Source organism: Ostrinia furnacalis, unplaced genomic scaffold (genome assembly GCF_004193835.3).
Source record: "Ostrinia furnacalis isolate ACB-3 unplaced genomic scaffold, ASM419383v2 OfSCF7642, whole genome shotgun sequence".
Classification (NCBI taxonomy): domain Eukaryota; kingdom Metazoa; phylum Arthropoda; class Insecta; order Lepidoptera; family Crambidae; genus Ostrinia; species Ostrinia furnacalis.
Genome location: NW_021137881.1, coordinates 250667 through 268369, shown reverse-complemented (window position 1 = coordinate 268369; position 17703 = coordinate 250667). Strand labels below are relative to the sequence as shown.

At 34.4% G+C, this 17703-nt stretch overlaps 4 protein-coding genes across 7 annotated transcripts; 2 read left to right on the top strand and 2 right to left on the bottom strand.

Moving 5' to 3' along the window:
* Positions 1-126: 126 nt before the first annotated feature.
* Positions 127-2136, top strand: LOC114365754 (HD domain-containing protein 2). The gene is made up of 4 exons (XM_028322402.1): positions 127-334; positions 417-564; positions 1087-1241; positions 1687-2136. Exons 1-4 carry the CDS (start codon positions 272-274, stop codon positions 1921-1923), a joined length of 603 nt encoding a protein of 200 aa, XP_028178203.1. The 5' UTR covers positions 127-271; the 3' UTR covers positions 1924-2136.
* Positions 2137-5478: 3342 nt separating this feature from the next.
* Positions 5479-7110, bottom strand: LOC114365755 (putative SERF-like protein). The gene is made up of 3 exons (XM_028322403.1): positions 6844-7110; positions 6399-6513; positions 5479-5835 (listed from the first exon to the last, which is right to left on the bottom strand). Exons 1-3 carry the CDS (start codon positions 6848-6850, stop codon positions 5760-5762), a joined length of 198 nt encoding a protein of 65 aa, XP_028178204.1. The 5' UTR covers positions 6851-7110; the 3' UTR covers positions 5479-5759.
* A 457-nt stretch (positions 7111-7567) lies between these two features.
* tun (N-terminal glutamine amidase tungus) lies at positions 7568-9451 on the top strand. Its single transcript, XM_028322401.1, has 5 exons — positions 7568-7731; positions 7825-7978; positions 8115-8263; positions 8342-8466; positions 8688-9451. The coding sequence occupies exons 1-5, from the start codon at positions 7613-7615 to the stop codon at positions 8795-8797; spliced, it is 657 nt and encodes a 218-aa protein (XP_028178202.1). The 5' UTR covers positions 7568-7612; the 3' UTR covers positions 8798-9451.
* A 534-nt stretch (positions 9452-9985) lies between these two features.
* On the bottom strand, positions 9986-16213 carry LOC114365752 (methionine aminopeptidase 1D, mitochondrial). Of its 4 annotated transcripts, none has more exons than XM_028322399.1 (7): positions 16124-16213; positions 15757-15868; positions 15424-15637; positions 14061-14252; positions 13845-13952; positions 13265-13418; positions 9986-11513 (listed from the first exon to the last, which is right to left on the bottom strand). In XM_028322399.1, the coding sequence occupies exons 2-7, from the start codon at positions 15801-15803 to the stop codon at positions 11326-11328; spliced, it is 903 nt and encodes a 300-aa protein (XP_028178200.1). In that variant the 5' UTR covers positions 15804-15868; positions 16124-16213; the 3' UTR covers positions 9986-11325. The 4 variants fall into 4 exon arrangements, with proteins under 4 accessions (XP_028178200.1, XP_028178198.1, XP_028178199.1 ...); XM_028322397.1 differs by lacking the exon at positions 13265-13418 and adding an exon at positions 12010-12163; XM_028322398.1 differs by lacking the exons at positions 13265-13418; positions 16124-16213 and adding exons at positions 12010-12163; positions 15997-16117.
* Between the last annotated feature and the right edge of the window lie 1490 nt (positions 16214-17703).

Genomic DNA, 17703 nt, shown 5'->3' with positions numbered 1-17703 from the left:
AGTTTTTAATGGGCCATAGCAATCGCCATTTTGCTAGCAATTTCTAACGAGCGCTATTTTCGGCTAAACGCGCTCACTTTTTTTACTAGTCTGTGGTGAGTAATGTCATGATAATCTGTCATTAAAGTCAATCTTGTTCTGGCTGTCTGTCATTCTTCTGTTTTTGTCATTTCGTTTTATCCCTTTCCCTTTGAAGATTGTTCCCTGAAAAGGTATAGAAATCTTCGGAACATTATATTATTATAAAAGTCCAAAGAATATTCATTAAGTGATGGCTCAACTAGCAGATAATAAGAAAATTCTTGAATTTTTGGAACTAGTTGGACGATTGAAGGTAAACTTCTATTTCTTTTATATTTCCGCATTGGTTACTTAATTTTTTGCGCATTTCTAAATTGGAATTACGTTCTTTTCAGCATGTCAGAAGAACAGGGTGGGTGATCTGTGATATAAACGAGTGTGAATCGATTGCTGGCCACATGTACAGAATGGGTATGATGACATTCCTGCTCACTGAGGAGAACGATCCTTCGAAATTGGATCGCTTCAGATGTCTTCAAATAGGTAGGAACAATAATAAATTTCCATTTTATATCGTCACTAGCTGTGCCCCCGACTTCGTACGCGTGAAACGTTTTTCTTTGCTGCTCTGCCCCTATTGGCTGTAGGGTGATGTTATAAAGCCTAAAACCTTCCTCGATAAATGGGCTATCCAACACAAATTTTATTAGATTAGTGCATTCAAGCAAACAAAGAAACTCTTCAGCTTTATAATATTAGTATAGATAAAATTTTTATTGATCCTTGTTCCTCTGCTTTATAACTTAAATAGGCACCTATTCATGAGTCTCAAATACACAAGGGCACACTTATTCCTTATCCATTGCTTATCTGTAGCCTATGGGTAATGTATGTACACAATGTTTAGTTGTGTTAAAAACTGAATGGCCCAATAAAATGTATCTTACACTTGACTAAAATGTTGCACAGTATTGCTCTTAGCCAATAAGTACCTCCATTGAACAAGGCATTATACACCAATGAACTTATTGTCATTATTATTTTTTTCTTATTTTGTAATTTCAGCTCTAGTTCATGACCTAGCGGAATGTATTGTTGGTGATATAACTCCACATTGTGGAGTGTCTCCGGAGGAAAAACATCGCCAAGAAGATGAGGCTATGCAGAAAATAGCTGAGTTAACGGGATTTGCTGGAGATAGAATGTATGAACTCTATAAGGTATAAATCAACATAGCATTCCTACAATAGATTTTTCATGGTATACAGCAGCATTATGGATGAACTACTTTAATAGTGTCCATTTACAATCAAACACAATTTAAAGGATTTTTTTAAAGATATGCCACTGCCAAAACAATAAAGTAAAGCACAAAATTGTTTTCTAATAAGAAAAAGTTTTATTTTATTTAATTTATTGCAGCATTGAGGTAGGTACAGTAAACTTACACTTATATGAAAGAAAACCTACCTAGATAGTATAAATTCTAATTCCTTTTCATTATGGTGTACTGTAACAATAGAGGCAGAACTATGGTGTCAGACTGTGTGAACTTAAGAATACCACAATCACTTTGTTATCTGTTAAAGAAAAGTGATTCTTACCAATTTCCTAATGGATAATTATTGAGAGAACTTAACAGCATAAATTATCACTGTTTTTCAGGAGTATGAAAACCAAAGCTCTCCTGAAGCGAAGTTTGCCAAAGACTTGGACCGCTATGACATGATACTTCAAGCGTTCGAATATGAAAAGCGTGAAAACGCACCCAGGAGACTTCAAGAATTCTTCTCTGCTACAGAAGGTAAATTTAAGCATCCCTTTATTGTAGGTTTGGTACAAGAATTGTACAATCAAAGAGAGGAATTTGAAAAGAAATCTCTTTTGAATGGAAGCGCATAGATATTTTATGAATAGCTTTTGATAGTTTATTTCGAAATAAGTAATGAAGTAAAGAATGTTAAGAATGCTTTACTATATTCCTCTCTATTAAGAAATCCCTTTATTGGTTTTACCAAACGCTTTGTCATAATGCTCCAATGTTAAGTATAATTTTAATATCTAGCCTAATACATCACTTACATATTATAACAAAGTATTCTCACAGTGTAAGAACTGATAAAACTTAACATAATATTGTAATCTTTCTCAATAGTTCTGGGGCTTCTGACTTAATTAGTATAATTATCGTATTTAATGTCTTGCAAGTTGCAATATACAAACATTAATTTTATAAAAGTGCATAAATAAGAATTATAATATTTAATTTAAAACATTATAGGTACTTACTAGCAAGCCTAGTTGTTAAGTATTATGTACTTGTTACCTGTATTAAGGATTCATTATAATTTAAAATTTTATATAATGATTTATGTCAGTACAATATTGTTTTTATGTCAAGTCTGTTGTTACACAACAAAGATTCCTGTATTTAGCAATAATTTAATGTTATTTTTGTTGATTGTATCGTGCAAAATGTAAATTAGACCTTTTATATAAAAAAGTGATTCTAAAGCTTTTCTTTCAATTTTTAAAACTTCCATAAATCGTTAGCATTAAAATGGCTGAGTTTTGCCGCTCGCCGCGAATAACTCTGAAAGTATATTCAAAAATGATTCATATTTTTTATATTTGCTTGATACTTTTCGTTAATAATAAAGCTACGTATGATTAAGGTGACATGAATAAAATATTTGATTAAACCAGCCATTCTGACGTCAGAATGACGGATGGCCTCTTCGCTCAGCGCGAAAGGACGGAAAATTATTTAGTGTTACCGTACCTACTTTTTATTGGCCGATAGTTTAGTCGGGCAATTAGTATGAACTGAACATGTATGTAAGTGCGCACATTACATCGATTTGATAAGGTCAATTCCTGATACAAATGAGCTGAGAAGCCGACTAAACTATTGACCGATAAAAACAATCTGTACATACTTAGTGCCGGGCTAATTTCGAACGTGGGTGTTGACTTGATCGGTAAAGCGAAACAATCGTAGAATTGAGGATGAAGTATTTCAGATGTTACTACGCATTGCTCATGGCGTTTAACGCCCACTTACGCTGCCTTTCTTCAGGCAATAAATCTGTCACAGTCGCTTATGCTGAAATCTCGCTTTGGGTGATAGGAATCATACCTTACCTACCTTCAGGAATTGGATACTTACATAATGTTGCTTTCAAAACTTCGGATAAAACTTTTGGGAGCACCTACCTGGCCCCGCACGTTATGATGACGGCAATTTCACGCTGCTATATCATGCCTGGCTGTGAAACAGTAGGCGGCGGTCGTTCTGTCTGTAAAATTATTTTGGGGAATAGTTATTACGAGTCAAATTCAAAATCATTACTATCTCGGCCCTTTTGATAGCAACATATTCACGTCCGGAATATAATTCTTGGATTTCTTGGCCTACAATCAGTACTTGTCCAGTTTGGAGTAGGTAAGTAACTCCTGACGACTGACCTGACCAACTACCGGCAATNTATTTTGAATATCCCTAATTTTATTTATTATCCTTGTTACAAATAAAGTAATATGTATGTTATGTGGATAAACATGTAGTAATTTGTATGTATATTTATAGATTTTTGTTCACTATTTATACAGTGTGAGTCACGTTAAAGTGTACATATGAAAATAGATGAAACTAGACCCATTTTTATCGACAAAAAAGAGGTCAAAAAATTTTTGAGATTTTTTTTTAATATTTTATAGAATTTTTTTTCTTCAAATTACTTATTGTAAAGAAAACGTAATAACTTTTAAACTAAGCGGTATATCCTGATAAAATAAAAACATTAATATTGCTAAACAACAGGCGATACTAAAAAAAANAAATGATTCCTTACTTAAATTATAAAAAAATATATCAAAAACAAACAATATTATTTTTTTGCATAGGGCTTATTAAAACACCGTGTTCGAATAAGGCCTACACATAAAACCTTTTAAATAAATCAGTTTGGGAACATCATTTTAGTCTTGAATTTTTGTAAACAAAATGAGATCTCAATTTTTGTTAGAACCAGGGCATAAAAAGGCTTCTGAATCATCTTTACCAACTCCTACACAATCTTTGTGATACCACCAAAAGCAGTCATTTATGTTCGCATATCTGCTACATTTTCTTCGAGACAGGCATGATAATACCAGCTTTTATTCTCCTTTCCTTTAGAATTATACATTCGGCTTTTTTTTCTTATTTTTTTATTGGTTTTGTATTTTGTTTCCTTTTTTTACAGGTTTTGTAATTTTTTTCGACTCTGTTTTCTTTTTATTTTCTGTGCTGTTAGTAACATTCTTATTAGATAAATATTTCGTTACACTTTGACTCATTTAGTTTAATGAATTTGTCCGTATCAGGTGTTGACATAAGTATCTAATATGGCCTACCATGCTGAAATAAGGCCTAGGCCTTATTAGATATCTTGCTCTTGTTGTCTTTAAAAATTTACTAATAATGCATCTATAGCCAGTATTACAAAATAAGGTAATTATTAGCTTGTACGAAATATTTAGAAACGATTAGTAAGAAAAGCTTAATCTAAAACAGCGTAATTTTACCGAAAATTTAAGATGAAATCGCCAGATTTTTATAAGAGAGCACGAAATCACCCACCACCTTAGAAGAACGCGTGCCAATTGGTGCTGGGATCGTGGATCGTGACACTCTTGCACTCTACCGGGTTGTAGGGCACATGAGTACGTGTCCTTGAAGTATTATCCCGGTTGGATTTATTTATCTGTGTTTTCTGATGTATAGGCCTTATTAGAACGTAGGCCTTATTTGTATCAAGTACCTTACTTATACTTATGGCTGGTATTCGAAAGACGATTACTAAGCATGTATGATTGACGATATTAATCGATGATTCACGTTATGCTTGTGTTACGAGAATTTGGTTTCTAGCAACTTACCTACTTAGTTCTCGTCAGGTTTGGTCTTAATAACTCTTTTACTTAGATATTTTTTATACAGATTCCATAAATCGTCCCTAAACACACTGGCCATGAGTAAGTAATGTTATAAAAAAACACGTCGCGTCGTTTTGTATGTTAGGCGAGAAAGTTATCAACCTACCTTCTACCGGGTAGGTGCACCAAGTATGTGAAGATGTAAGGAGAAAAATTGTTAGTTACATGATATGTTTTATGCTGTTCAAGTAGATGATCCCTTTATGTTGCACTGTGTGCACATTGTACTGTTGAAGGTAGGAGAAACGCTAGATAAGTCGCTAATTAATTAACGAGTCTAGATGACTGACAAAAAATGTATAGTTTACATCACTATGAAACCTTAGCAAAAATAAAACATCCAAGTTTTGTACTTTATACTTTATTGTACAAAAAATGGGCAATTGGTATTATACATACAAACCTATTCAGTCAAATTAACATAGACTTGCATAAATGCTAAGATATTGTGACAATTCCTATTTATTTTAATTATAATATTAATTGCAACTATTCAGATCAACCCTTTAAATAAGTGGCAAGGCTGTGTTATACATACATTGTTATATTACAACATCAACAAAGAAAACCACAACTTGTTATTGGATAATTATATAATTCAATTAGGCTTTAATTCAAACTCAAATTCTGTATAAACATGTAAATGTAAATTAAATGATTGCTTATGTATCACATGAACAATTTCAGCTCTCAGCAAAAAAGCTCAAAAGTTAAGTGTTCATAATATGGAGCAGTCAAGTTTTTTTTATAATGACCATTTAATTTACAGCTTGTTTTTGGTTTTCACCTTGCTCCTCCTTTCTTCGTTGTTTTTCTCTCATTAGTTCAGCATCTCTGAAATGAGCGGTATAAAAATTAACTACATGTTTCACAAGTTATCAATAAAGTAAATTTTAGATTGGTAGGTAAGTATGACTAATATATTTATTTACAAATCATAACATAATGAAAATTTGTTTTTAAAATGGCTTAAATCTAAATATATAAAAGGAGAAACTGACTGACTGACTGACAGATCAACGCACAGCCTAAACGGCTAAACGTAGGCACTTGAAATTTGGAAGGGACATAGCTTAGGTACCGTAGAGGTGCACTAAGAAAGGAATTTCCGGAATTCCCACGGGAACGGGAATTAGCGGGAAAAACGGGATTCACGCGTACGAAGTCGCGGGCGGCCGCTAGTGATGCCTAAATGCTTTTGGTGTTGTTACATGTCAATATACAACAGACAATAGCCCCAAACAGGCTTTTTTATAAGCGCATTTGGCTCATCCATCATCAATGCAGAATCAGCCCTGGTATTTTATGTTAATAGTAATGAATGATCATCTGGTTTGATTTGGTTTAATCTTTCAAGATTACAAAAATAGGACATTGAAAATGCTAATCATTTTTACCTATGTTTCCGCTCTTGAAGAGACATACCAGTCTTCTCACTGGCATTCTTCTTTTTCTGCATTTCCTGCTGCTTTTTCTGGTTTTTAGCGCGAGCCAAATCTCTCTGGTTACCGCCTGAAATAATAGGTCAATGAAGAGGGTAGAAAAAAATAATCACCATAACTTGAATAAAGTTTATAATCAATTTGTACGGTATTCGCATATACAGTGATTTACTTCGACAAGCGGAAATATCTAATTTTCATAATAAAATTACAGCGTCACTATCGAATTCATTCGTGATGTTGTCATACGGTTGTTAGGCAATCTAGAACCTTCTAAAACGTGGATATTATACACGTTTACATGCAAACATAAGAAGGGAACAATGATCTTCTTTAAAATATAATTAATAAACTCATAAAAGTTAAGTAAGTACCTACAATGAATTATTAGGTTACTCACGAGTCATCTTGGAACGAATTCTTCTATAATCAAGAAACTTGAGTCTTCTTTCTTACAATAAAAAGTCCGGACGATACGCTAGTCCGGTCGAAACCTAGGACAACGCACCGCCCTGCTTTTTATCAATATGAAAGAAACTTTGAAGACAACTAAAAGAATAGCTGGCTCTGAGTAAAAGCCACTAGCCAGCTGGCCACACAACCACAAACAAAATGATGCCAATACAACCAACCAAAGATGGCGGAAAAACGAGGATGTGATGTCATCTGTCAAAAATATCACAGATAAATAAATTAACTAGTTGCCAAAGAGTATACAATCGGTATGTTCCACTAGTTAGGTACTAGTTGTTTCATAGAAAGTTGTTCTTGCTTAATAAATGCCACTAGTGTTCGATGGTACCCAAAAAAATAATAGCTAACCAAGAAGAACAAACAAAAATTTAACCAATGAAAACTACACCGCCAGAGCCCCGATTACGGTAACTTTTAACGTTTCCAATCCAGACACGCTTCTCGATTCTGCGATACGATTGGTCGTTCAACAGCGTACGTCAGCTGTTTTGACCAATCGTATTGCAGAATCAGAAACGCGTCTGGATTGGAAACGTTAAAAGTTACCGTAATCGGGGCTCTGAGCGCAAGTTCAAGTCCTAGCGCTAAGTCGCCGCGCGCCATAAGATTCATGAAGCCATGGTTGTCAAATTTCCAGCACAAACCACTCTCTGTAATCTGTGGTACAAACCACAAAACAAACTGTCATTGTCAATATGTCGGTCAATGCACAAATTCATTTGAGTACCACTAATGAAAATAATAAAAAGAACGACAAATCAATGAAACCCTTATTTCCTAAAAGGGAAGAATGTTCACACGTGTCTTGTTATTGGTAAGTTGCAAATGTAACTTCCCATTTCACATTGCAAGGTACCAAACGCGAGTTTAAATTTTATTGCTTTGTTTTGTGCATTGTTCTTTACAGCGAGGAAAACGTCTGGAAACTATGTCAAGATGCGTCTCTGAGGGTCCCGGAGGAATTGGATAGGTGCTATGTGGTTTTCATTTCCAACCCTTGCCGTACTGTGCCTCTGTGGAAACAAAGGGCTGGGCGCGAGGAAGACCGCCTTGTTATATGGGTGTGTACCTAGCGAAACTGTGTCACGCTATACCTACATAATCTGCCCTATACGTCGTTATACAGCATTACAATTTTGACAGGGTTAGTCCTTGAATGAATATGATGTTTTTACATTGACCTAATTTGTTTTTCAGGATTACCATGTAATATTTTTATACTCATGGGACTGCAAAACTTGCCTTGTGTATGATCTGGATTCAGAGTTGCCTTTTCCGACTTTCTTCCATAAGTATGTCACAGAAACATTTCGTACAGATCAAGTTTTAAAATCTGATTTCCACAGGTGAGAAACATTCAATTAATTAGATAGGTAATTTAATTTTTAACTTACTTAAATAATTTCTTTTTGTTTATTTTGTAGATTCTTTCGTGTAGTGCCTGCAAAGCAATTTTTGCAGAATTTTGCTTCTGATCGTCGGCACATGAAAAGACCAGATGGATCATGGATCAAACCACCTCCGCCATACCCGGCCATTTGTACAACAAGTAAGAACATTTTGTTTATCTTAACCCTCTAAGCTGCACAATATATTGATATATTTTTTATTTATATTGATTTGTGACCCTGATAAGTTGATAAGGTTAAAGTTGAAAATTATTATGGCATTAAATGAGACACATTCCTGTTAATAGTAAAAAACATATTTCTCTTATTCCTTGTACCAGTGTAATCTTACTTAAATAAATTCGTATTAATTTCATTGCAGCTTCAACACACAATCTAGATGAATACATCAACATGGATATTGGCACTGGTCCAGGACAAGTTTTCAACTTGACTGATTTTGTTCAACGGTTCTACAAGATTAACAAGTAGTTAAAAGATGATCTTAGATAGTGAAATGTTATCATTTTCATGACCCTATTTGGTTTATGATTTCGTTTGATTATGTTTTAATAATCTTTTGTTTTTTGTATAATAATTTTATTTATGTGATACAGGAACAGGACAGAACTCCTGTTCTAAATAAGATTGATTAATAACAAGTTACTGAAATAGTACTATTTAAAAACTTGACATGTAAAAGTGCAAAGAGTTGTTTTCTCAGTGAATTCACATACAAAATTGTGAATCACTAGGAGTTGTCTGAAATGTTATTAACCATACTTGGAGCACAGTGATTATTCTATCCTATCCACATGAACACATTTTGATTATAAGATTTTTGCACAAAAATTAATTCAATCTTTCACAAAGTTATTGAGCTATTTCTGTATAAGGAAGACCACACTTAATTTTAATGCATATTTTAAGGTGTGTATCCTTGTAACGAAATGCGCAATAATAAATGTTTTCTCTTCTCGTTTTAGATTTTATTATATGACATTGATAACTTTATATCATAATAGTTATTTCTATTCCCTTCAATTAGCTAATGCCATGATTAGATAGTGAAAATTCAAATCATTAGACAGTCTAAATGAGAGGCTAGTGCTTACACTTTACTTTTTATGATAAGTCATGAGTATTTTGANTGTATTTTATGTATTTTTTTAATATTGCCTGTTATTTAGAATTATTACTGTTTTTATTTTATCAAGATATACCGCTTAGTTTAAAAGTTATTATGTTTTCTTTACAATAAGTAATTGGAAGAAAAAATATTCTATAAAAAATTAAAAAAAAATCTCAAAAAATTTTTGACCTCTTTTTTGTCGATAAAAATAGGTCTAGTTTCATCTATTTTCATATGTACACTTTAACGTGACTCACACTGTATGTTACCTTGAGTGATATATTAACATTTAAGTAACTTTATTGTATTGTAGTGTATAATGGTCGCGAGTAGCTTTTGTATATTGTTAAATCTATTTAATAATTTTGTATCAACTTTTATACACTCTTTTTAACCTTCCCTAGCACCATTAGCAAGTTATACAACATTAACCTATCTAAAAGATTATAAATAAGTAATTTTGAAAAATTCAATGGCATAACCCTTTAAATTTTTATTATAGCGTACTATCTTAACCCCTGTCCATAACTTTTAATTATGTAATATCCTATTTAAGAGTTTATTATTATTAAGAAAAAATTAAAATAAGAACTATTTTGGGCAAGTGCGCTTATGGTTCTATGAAGTGTAGTTTTATGAAGGCCCCAATAATTATATCATTGTTGTGTGATGCAGTATACTGGTGGTATTTTGAACTTTATGTAAATGATATAAAGTTTAAAACAAATTAAAAATATTTTCTCTATACTGGTTATGGAGTTAAAACAATATTCCCTTGCTCTACTCCTTTTTAATTGTTGTTGTGAAAAGTTATTTGCCAATATATTGCTCATAATTACATTATAAATTATTAAAATAATGCCTATATTATAAAATTAGTTACCTTTTAGGTATTTTATAAAAATAAATAAGTTAAACTTTTTATTCTACCTATCTTACCGATAATACCCTACTTAACTAAATCCAATTACCTAATAGATAAGGAATAATAGCTTTTAATAATATAGCACAAATAAATAATATTATGTATGATGTAACATTTTTCTAAGCCATTTAAGAGCATTTAAGTAAATGTTATATTTTTTTACAAGAACATGCATTTATTGTCTGTGTTCTCGATTGTGTTCTACTTACTTTTAACATGTCCCTGATGGAATTACTAGTCAATAAAATATTTTAGGTTCAGTCTAATAAACAGATCTCAAGTCTCAACCTATAATATTGCTTTGTTATAATTAAATATTTGTTGCTGTTGAAACTATTTAATAAGTAATTTTATTCGTTACAGATCTAAGATCTAGTCTTACATAATATTTTAAGGTTGTTTAACACCCTTGTAGCACCTTGTCCAAGGCGTAGCTGGAAACTTATGGGACCAAACTATTGCGAATGGATGTGGTAGAACCCATTTGATTGTGTAGTGTACCTATTGATTGCCGGGGGTCGTCGATGTCCCACTGGTTACGCCTTCGTCCTTTTATGATTACCCACATGTGTAACAGATTCTCTACGCCTTTAAAATTATCTATTGACTGACAACTATAAGTGATAAATATTTGGGCTTGTGCTTTTAATGTACCAAGTTACATGTTTTTATTTAAGGTTTATCAAGCTATAAATAAAACACCACACGCTAATGTTTGTACTTTTATTTCAACCAAATTCAACAACAAATCCATTAGGAAGATAAACTCACAAATCAAGTAAACGATACAAACAACGAGCGTTTTTTTCCATTAACCAGCACAAACAAAAATATGGGTGTGCTAATTAATGGACATTCTACTGCCTCATGGGATTGCATTTATGTATAATCTACGCAATTCAAAGCGCGAAAACAAATATTACGACTTTGATTGCCCATTTGTTGTTTCTGCCTCAAAATATTTTACGTAAGGATTTCAGCTCCATGCTCAGTGATAAGAATCGTGTGTTCAGCTTGAGCAGCACGAGATCCGTCTTCGGTTATGACGGTCCAACCATCTTCTAGTATCACAGTGTTTTCGGAGCCATGCGACAAAGCAGGCTCTATCGTAAACGTCATTCCTGGTTTCATCAGTCCAGGATAACGATTTTCTGTAAAAAAAAACCTTCGTGAATGACATGACGGTGTTTTCTATTAGGTATAGCAAACAATCCTATATAATTGGGTATTTGACACCATTCCCCAATAACTCTAAAGCACAACTTTTTTAAAAAGACACTTCTTTCTGGTCTTAAAAATTTGATTAATTTTTAATTACCTGTAAATTAAGATTTTTGGTTGCATTGTAATTCATAAAAGTAGTTTCATTGAGTTGACAAAATTGTGACGTCACATGCTAGTATTGTCATACAAAATCTATGAGAGAGTCTCGTTTTGACAGTTTTAAAAAGTACGTCAATTGATTGGTGGTGTCAAATACCCTATTGACTTATGTAACTGGGCAAGCAAGGATTGGAACCTTGGAACTGGGATTATGCTAAAATACTTCATATTTGCTCCAAAAGTATTATGATAAGCTAACACTGAGATGCCACAGGTTCTATTACTACTTACACCAAAAACCTGTGTCCAAAGTAAGTAACTTACTTGAATGATGAATTTCTGGTGGCCCATGAAAGTACTTCCCAATACCATGACCAACAAATGCTGGCAATACTGTAAGACCGTTTCTTTTGGCGTGCCTGTATATTCTTGCTCCAATTTCTCTAAAAGGCACATCTGGTCCGCAGTGTTTGATAGCCTAAAAAAACACATAATTGCAAAATTAAGAAAGATGTTGAGTACCTACATTGCAACATGCATCCTCTATCATTTTTTAGATANATCGAAAACAAAACACGCACGATGGCCCACCTACAGGATACTATTCGACAAGGCCTCACATACGAGCGAACATAGACTCACGCACGCGTATTCTTGTGTATGATGGAAGAAAATAAAGAAAATGGTGTACTAAATACTGTGCAGTATTTAACTGCCTAAATAATAATAAAAACACAGAATGTACTTTTTTAAGTTGCCTCAAGACACTGAGAGGTAAATAAGTAGTTAATACACTCGCGAGCAAAAGTATGGAATCNCTTTTTAGTGATGTTTTGTTATTTAACGGCTTTTTTGTTATGCAAGACACAGAGGAAAATATTTACGTACGGTCTAATAAGGCTTTCTATAATAGTATATTAATTGTAAAAGTAGTAACACTACAACGTTTAAAGGCCGCAAAATTATTTTAACTGCTTTTTAGTTCGGTAAGAGCGTATAACCGCCTTTTAGTTAAGTATATGCCAGGTATTATACTCCGACGTAACCAAGCTAAAAAGCCGCAAAAATACTTTTGCTACCTTTTAGTTAACTGTTGAAAATTAACTGTTTTATAGCTAAGCATTGATAGTAAAAATGTTCAATCGATCCAAACGTTAAAGTAGTATAGCTGCCTTCTAATCTTGTTGTGCCGTTTAACGACCTTTAAACGATGTAAGGTTTTTGTTTTTTGTATTTAGCTGCCTTTTGAATATAAATATCTTGAGAACGGTAAAAGATAGAATAACCGTTCCTAGACAGATCGATAGAGAATCTTTTTTTATTACCGTTACATTAAAAAAGTGAAAAATGACCAAATGTCATTTAGCGGCCTTTTAGCTTATAGACGGCAGTATTAGGTATAGCAAACAATCCTATATAATTGACTTACTTAACTGAGCAAGCAAGGATTGGAACCTTGGAACTGGGATTATGCTAAAATACTTCATATTTGCTCCAAAAGTATTATGATAAGCTAACACTGAGATGCCACAGGTTCTATTACTACACCAAAAACCTGTGTCCAAAGTAAGTAACTTACTTGAATGATGAATTTCTGGTGGCCCATGAAAGTACTTCCCAATACCATGACCAACAAATGCTGGCAATACTGTAAGACCGTTTCTTTTGGCGTGCCTGTATATTCTTGCTCCAATTTCTCTAAAAGGCACATCTGGTCCGCAGTGTTTGATAGCCTGAAAAAACACAATTGCAAAATTAAGAAAGATGTTGAGTACCTACATTGCAACATGCATCCTCTATCATTTTTTAGATAATAATATAAAAAACTTTTTCAAAAGTTTTTTATATTTTCAATATTTTTCAATATAACATTTCTAAATAATGAGTCGCGTGATCACGTCGGACTTTTTTTAGGGAGTTTTCTTTTGCAGTGGCTACATGTTCTGTGTGCAGTGGCGTAATTTAAAGGCGCCCCTTATACAGTACTAGAAGCTATTACGATTTTTACAACTAAGAATACATTCTACAGCATTTTACAGTTGCTAGCACATCAGAATCTACAACAACAGTGTTGAGCTGTTGATTCATCATCATCATCATTTCAGCCATAGGATGTCCACTGCTGAGCTGTTGATTAATAGGGTTTAATTAATAATTACATGTTGTAAACATTCTTCAGTAACCCCAATAAGCTGCAAACCTCTATCATCCACATTGCCAACAGGAAATGTTTTTGAACAATCTCCATGATATCCTTTATAATATACCTGTAATTGAAACGTATAAGTATAAATCAATGATAGACGTGTTTTTACTTTTTACGACTGTAACAACTGTAATAAAAATTGTAAATAAGAGAAATTATAATAACTTACAGTTATATCCACATTTGCTATATCACCATCCTGTAGAGCCCTTAGATCTGGTATGCCGTGCACAGCTACATTGTTTACAGACGTGCAAACACTCTTTGGAAAGCCCTTGTAATGTAAGGGGGATGGGTAGGCGCCAGCCTCTATTGATAATCTATGGACCAATTCATCAATTTTGTCTGTAGTTATCCCTGGCTGAAAACCAAAGGGAATGTGAAATATTTATAATATTCACCATTAGAATACTACATTATATCAGGCCAGTTCATCTCCGCGAGTTTACATCGAAAACAAAACACGCACGATGGCCCACCTACAGGATACTATTCGACAAGGCCTCACATACGAGCGAACATAGACTCACGCACGCGTATTCTTGTGTATGATGGAAGAAAATAAAGAAAATGGTGTACTAAATACTGTGCAGTATTTAACTGCCTAAATAATAATAAAAACACAGAATGTACTTTTTTAAGTTGCCTCAAGACACTGAGAGGTAAATAAGTAGTTAATACACTCGCGAGCAAAAGTATGGAATCACTTACATGAAGTTGTTTCCACGCGATCTTGTGTACTAACAAATTTGTTAGTAACAAAAAAAGTAGTCACCATTTTAAAGATTAAACTTTTAACTTTAAATTGATACCAAATTGATTTAAATCACACCGCTATTTAAAAAGATATCCCGGCTGATGTGAAGAAGTAAGAAAAAAGACATGTATCAACTGTTTGATACGTCGCGAGTTGCGGCCTATTTACCCCCTATAAAAGCACGTGTTTTCGGATTTTTGCGTTCACACGTTGATCCATACACATCTCGGCTTCTTTTGACACTTTAACTGGGATTCTACACCTTCAGAAGCAGCACAAATCGTTGCACTATTGCAAGAAGGGCTCAGCCAGCGGGCTGTCGCACGTCAGCTCCACATAAGCCAGTCCTGGGTTTCGAAAGTTTTAAGACGCTTGCGGGAGACTGGTGGCTTTATCCCGAGACCAAGTTCTGAACTATTATTCATGATAATTCATGCTAAAACATGTATTTCCTCCGCCATTTTCCGCAGTTTGGCACCTCACGTCACATCATTTTACCGAAGTCAGCCCTATAGATTCGGCGCAGTACCGATCACTGACGTTTGTCAACAAAATGGTGCTTGACTCTTGCGACAAGCTAAATTACACCATATTGTTAATGACATTGAGCATACATTTTTTTAAATACCTTCGCAAAGTAAAACTTCTGTACATAGTACTTATTATTATTCTGTGATTATATGTTGATGAAAATAGGCAGTATGAAGTTCGCCAGTTCGACAAAGTTGTTACTACAGCATTATATCATAATGTACATAAAATTAATGTTACAAACCTTTATAAATGTTTGCATTTTGTGAAGAATACTTGACGCTATTTTGCAACTTTGGTGCATTCCCTCAAGCTGTTCTGCATCTTTAACTTCAGGTGATTTAGGTATAATCAAAAGTTTTCCTGATATATAGTCAGGAAATTCTATACTATCAGGAACAGTTCTACTGGGTGTAGTTTCTTCTGGAACTACAATTTCATATATTCCAAACTTTCTCCTATAAATGTGTATGAAGCATCATATTAGTATTTTAGCATGTACTATAAAATAGCTATATGTACAATGCATGACATAAAAAGAACAAAAATGTGTTAAAATACATAAGTGGGTCCTTACCATATTCGTTTTTTTAGTCGTGGATTTAATGCTCTAGGAATACGCATCTCAGTGGCAAATTAATCAAGGAATTACGCAATGTTAAACACTAGCTAACCATGCTCTCGGCAAACTAAAAAAACAAACAAAATAGCAGTTTCAATCGGGTGGCGGAATCAGGTTGGGTAAAACTATAAAAAAATACTATATCTTTCTAATAAAATTGAGAAAACTTTTATTGCCAATGTTTTTGCATCTTACACATGGGTCCTCCAAAATCGACCAATAGTACCAAAAGCTTTGATGGATAAGTCCATTTACAATGTTTAATAATATTACTGTAATTTATAATAAGTAATTAAAAAGAAATATGTAAAGAAATCCTTACAAACTCAAAGATTTTAGTTAGATAAGTTTTCTGAAAATTAATGCAAAAAACATGACTGACAGCTATATTTTACCGTTTAAACGTCAAAAATGTCAAAATAATTAAAATTAAAAATCTTCGAGACGCAGGTACACTCACAGATATGGATAGATCACAGATATGGATAGATGCAGCATGTGTCAAAAATTGTATGAAGCCGAGCGTGCCACTTTTTAAACGTCATTAGTGTCATTTTAGCGAATTTTAGTGATTGCCGCAACGTAAAAGTAATCGTATCATCGTACTGCATTCGAAAAGTCATCGAAAGATATCGTGTGACTCGAATCGAAAATTAATTAATTCCGATAAAACTGATATTTTGTTAAATTTATAGCTAGTCTGACTGTGGATTGAAATAATTTTGTAGCGGTAAACGTTTCTATATTATTAATTTTCTTATTAATTAGCAAATAATATTTTTACTGTGCTTAATGTATATCAAAGTAAAGATCGTTATTCCATTGTGTTAAATATATAAAGGCACTGGGTCTCTATCAGAAGGAACTCTAGGGGTGGAATCTCCATTGGCGTGGGTTAACGGGCAAGGAGATAATATCTTGGATGGTTGACAATCACTTTTCCTACAATTTAACGTTCCACCAAACTCAATACGCTTTCAAAGATAACCTCGTAGCCGCTTGCTCACACTTGACATGACACAACTGATTGACAGTTATCTTTTTCTGCGCATCAGTCGGGTGTTACGTTTAGGAATCACAAACCTTCCGCTCTACACATTTATACAGATAACATAATATTAAGATTGGTACTATTAATCATCAATAATAATTTGCAGCATCTGTGTCCGGCGCCGACACGGCCAGCCTGACTATCGCACGGCCTCGTGCGCTTAGTCCAGGGTTTGTCCATCTGTAAACATTCAATTTCTCATTATCACAGCTCGTCCATTCCTGACTACAGAGCGTGCGAATATCAGATCGTAGCATCACAATAAATACAGCTGATCAGGGCGTGATGACCCTCGATCAGGAAACCAAACCATTACAGCTGGCCCGGGCGCGAAGCCCGACCAGGAAACCAAAACATTACAGCTGGCCCGGGCGTGAGGCCCCTTCGACCAGGAAACCGGGGTTTAGGTAACATGGCCCGACGCGCAAGGCTTAAGCCAAGGCTCCTTCAACCATTTACCTCAAACCGCACCACTACTACTGCTGATCCAGGCATGCAGCCATGCGACCAGGAAACCAGGGTTTAGGTAACATGGCCCGATGCGCAAGGCTTAAGCCAAGGCTCCTTCAACCATTTACCTCAAACCGCACCACTACTACTGCTGATCCAGGCATGCAGCCGTGCGACCAGGAAACCAACATTACACCAGCGTGGCCCGGGCGTAAACAGCCCCTTCAACCACGGCAACAGGGCGGCCCGGGCGCCCTTGGCCCGGCCCCCTCAACTCACTCACTCACAAAGGCCCTTCTAGTTTACGTCAATCACAATAGTTTCCGTCAACCTGCACCAACTCTCAACGTCTGAGTCAGCATCCTCCATGTAAAACTTGATGAGTTGCGTAGCGTAGGTGT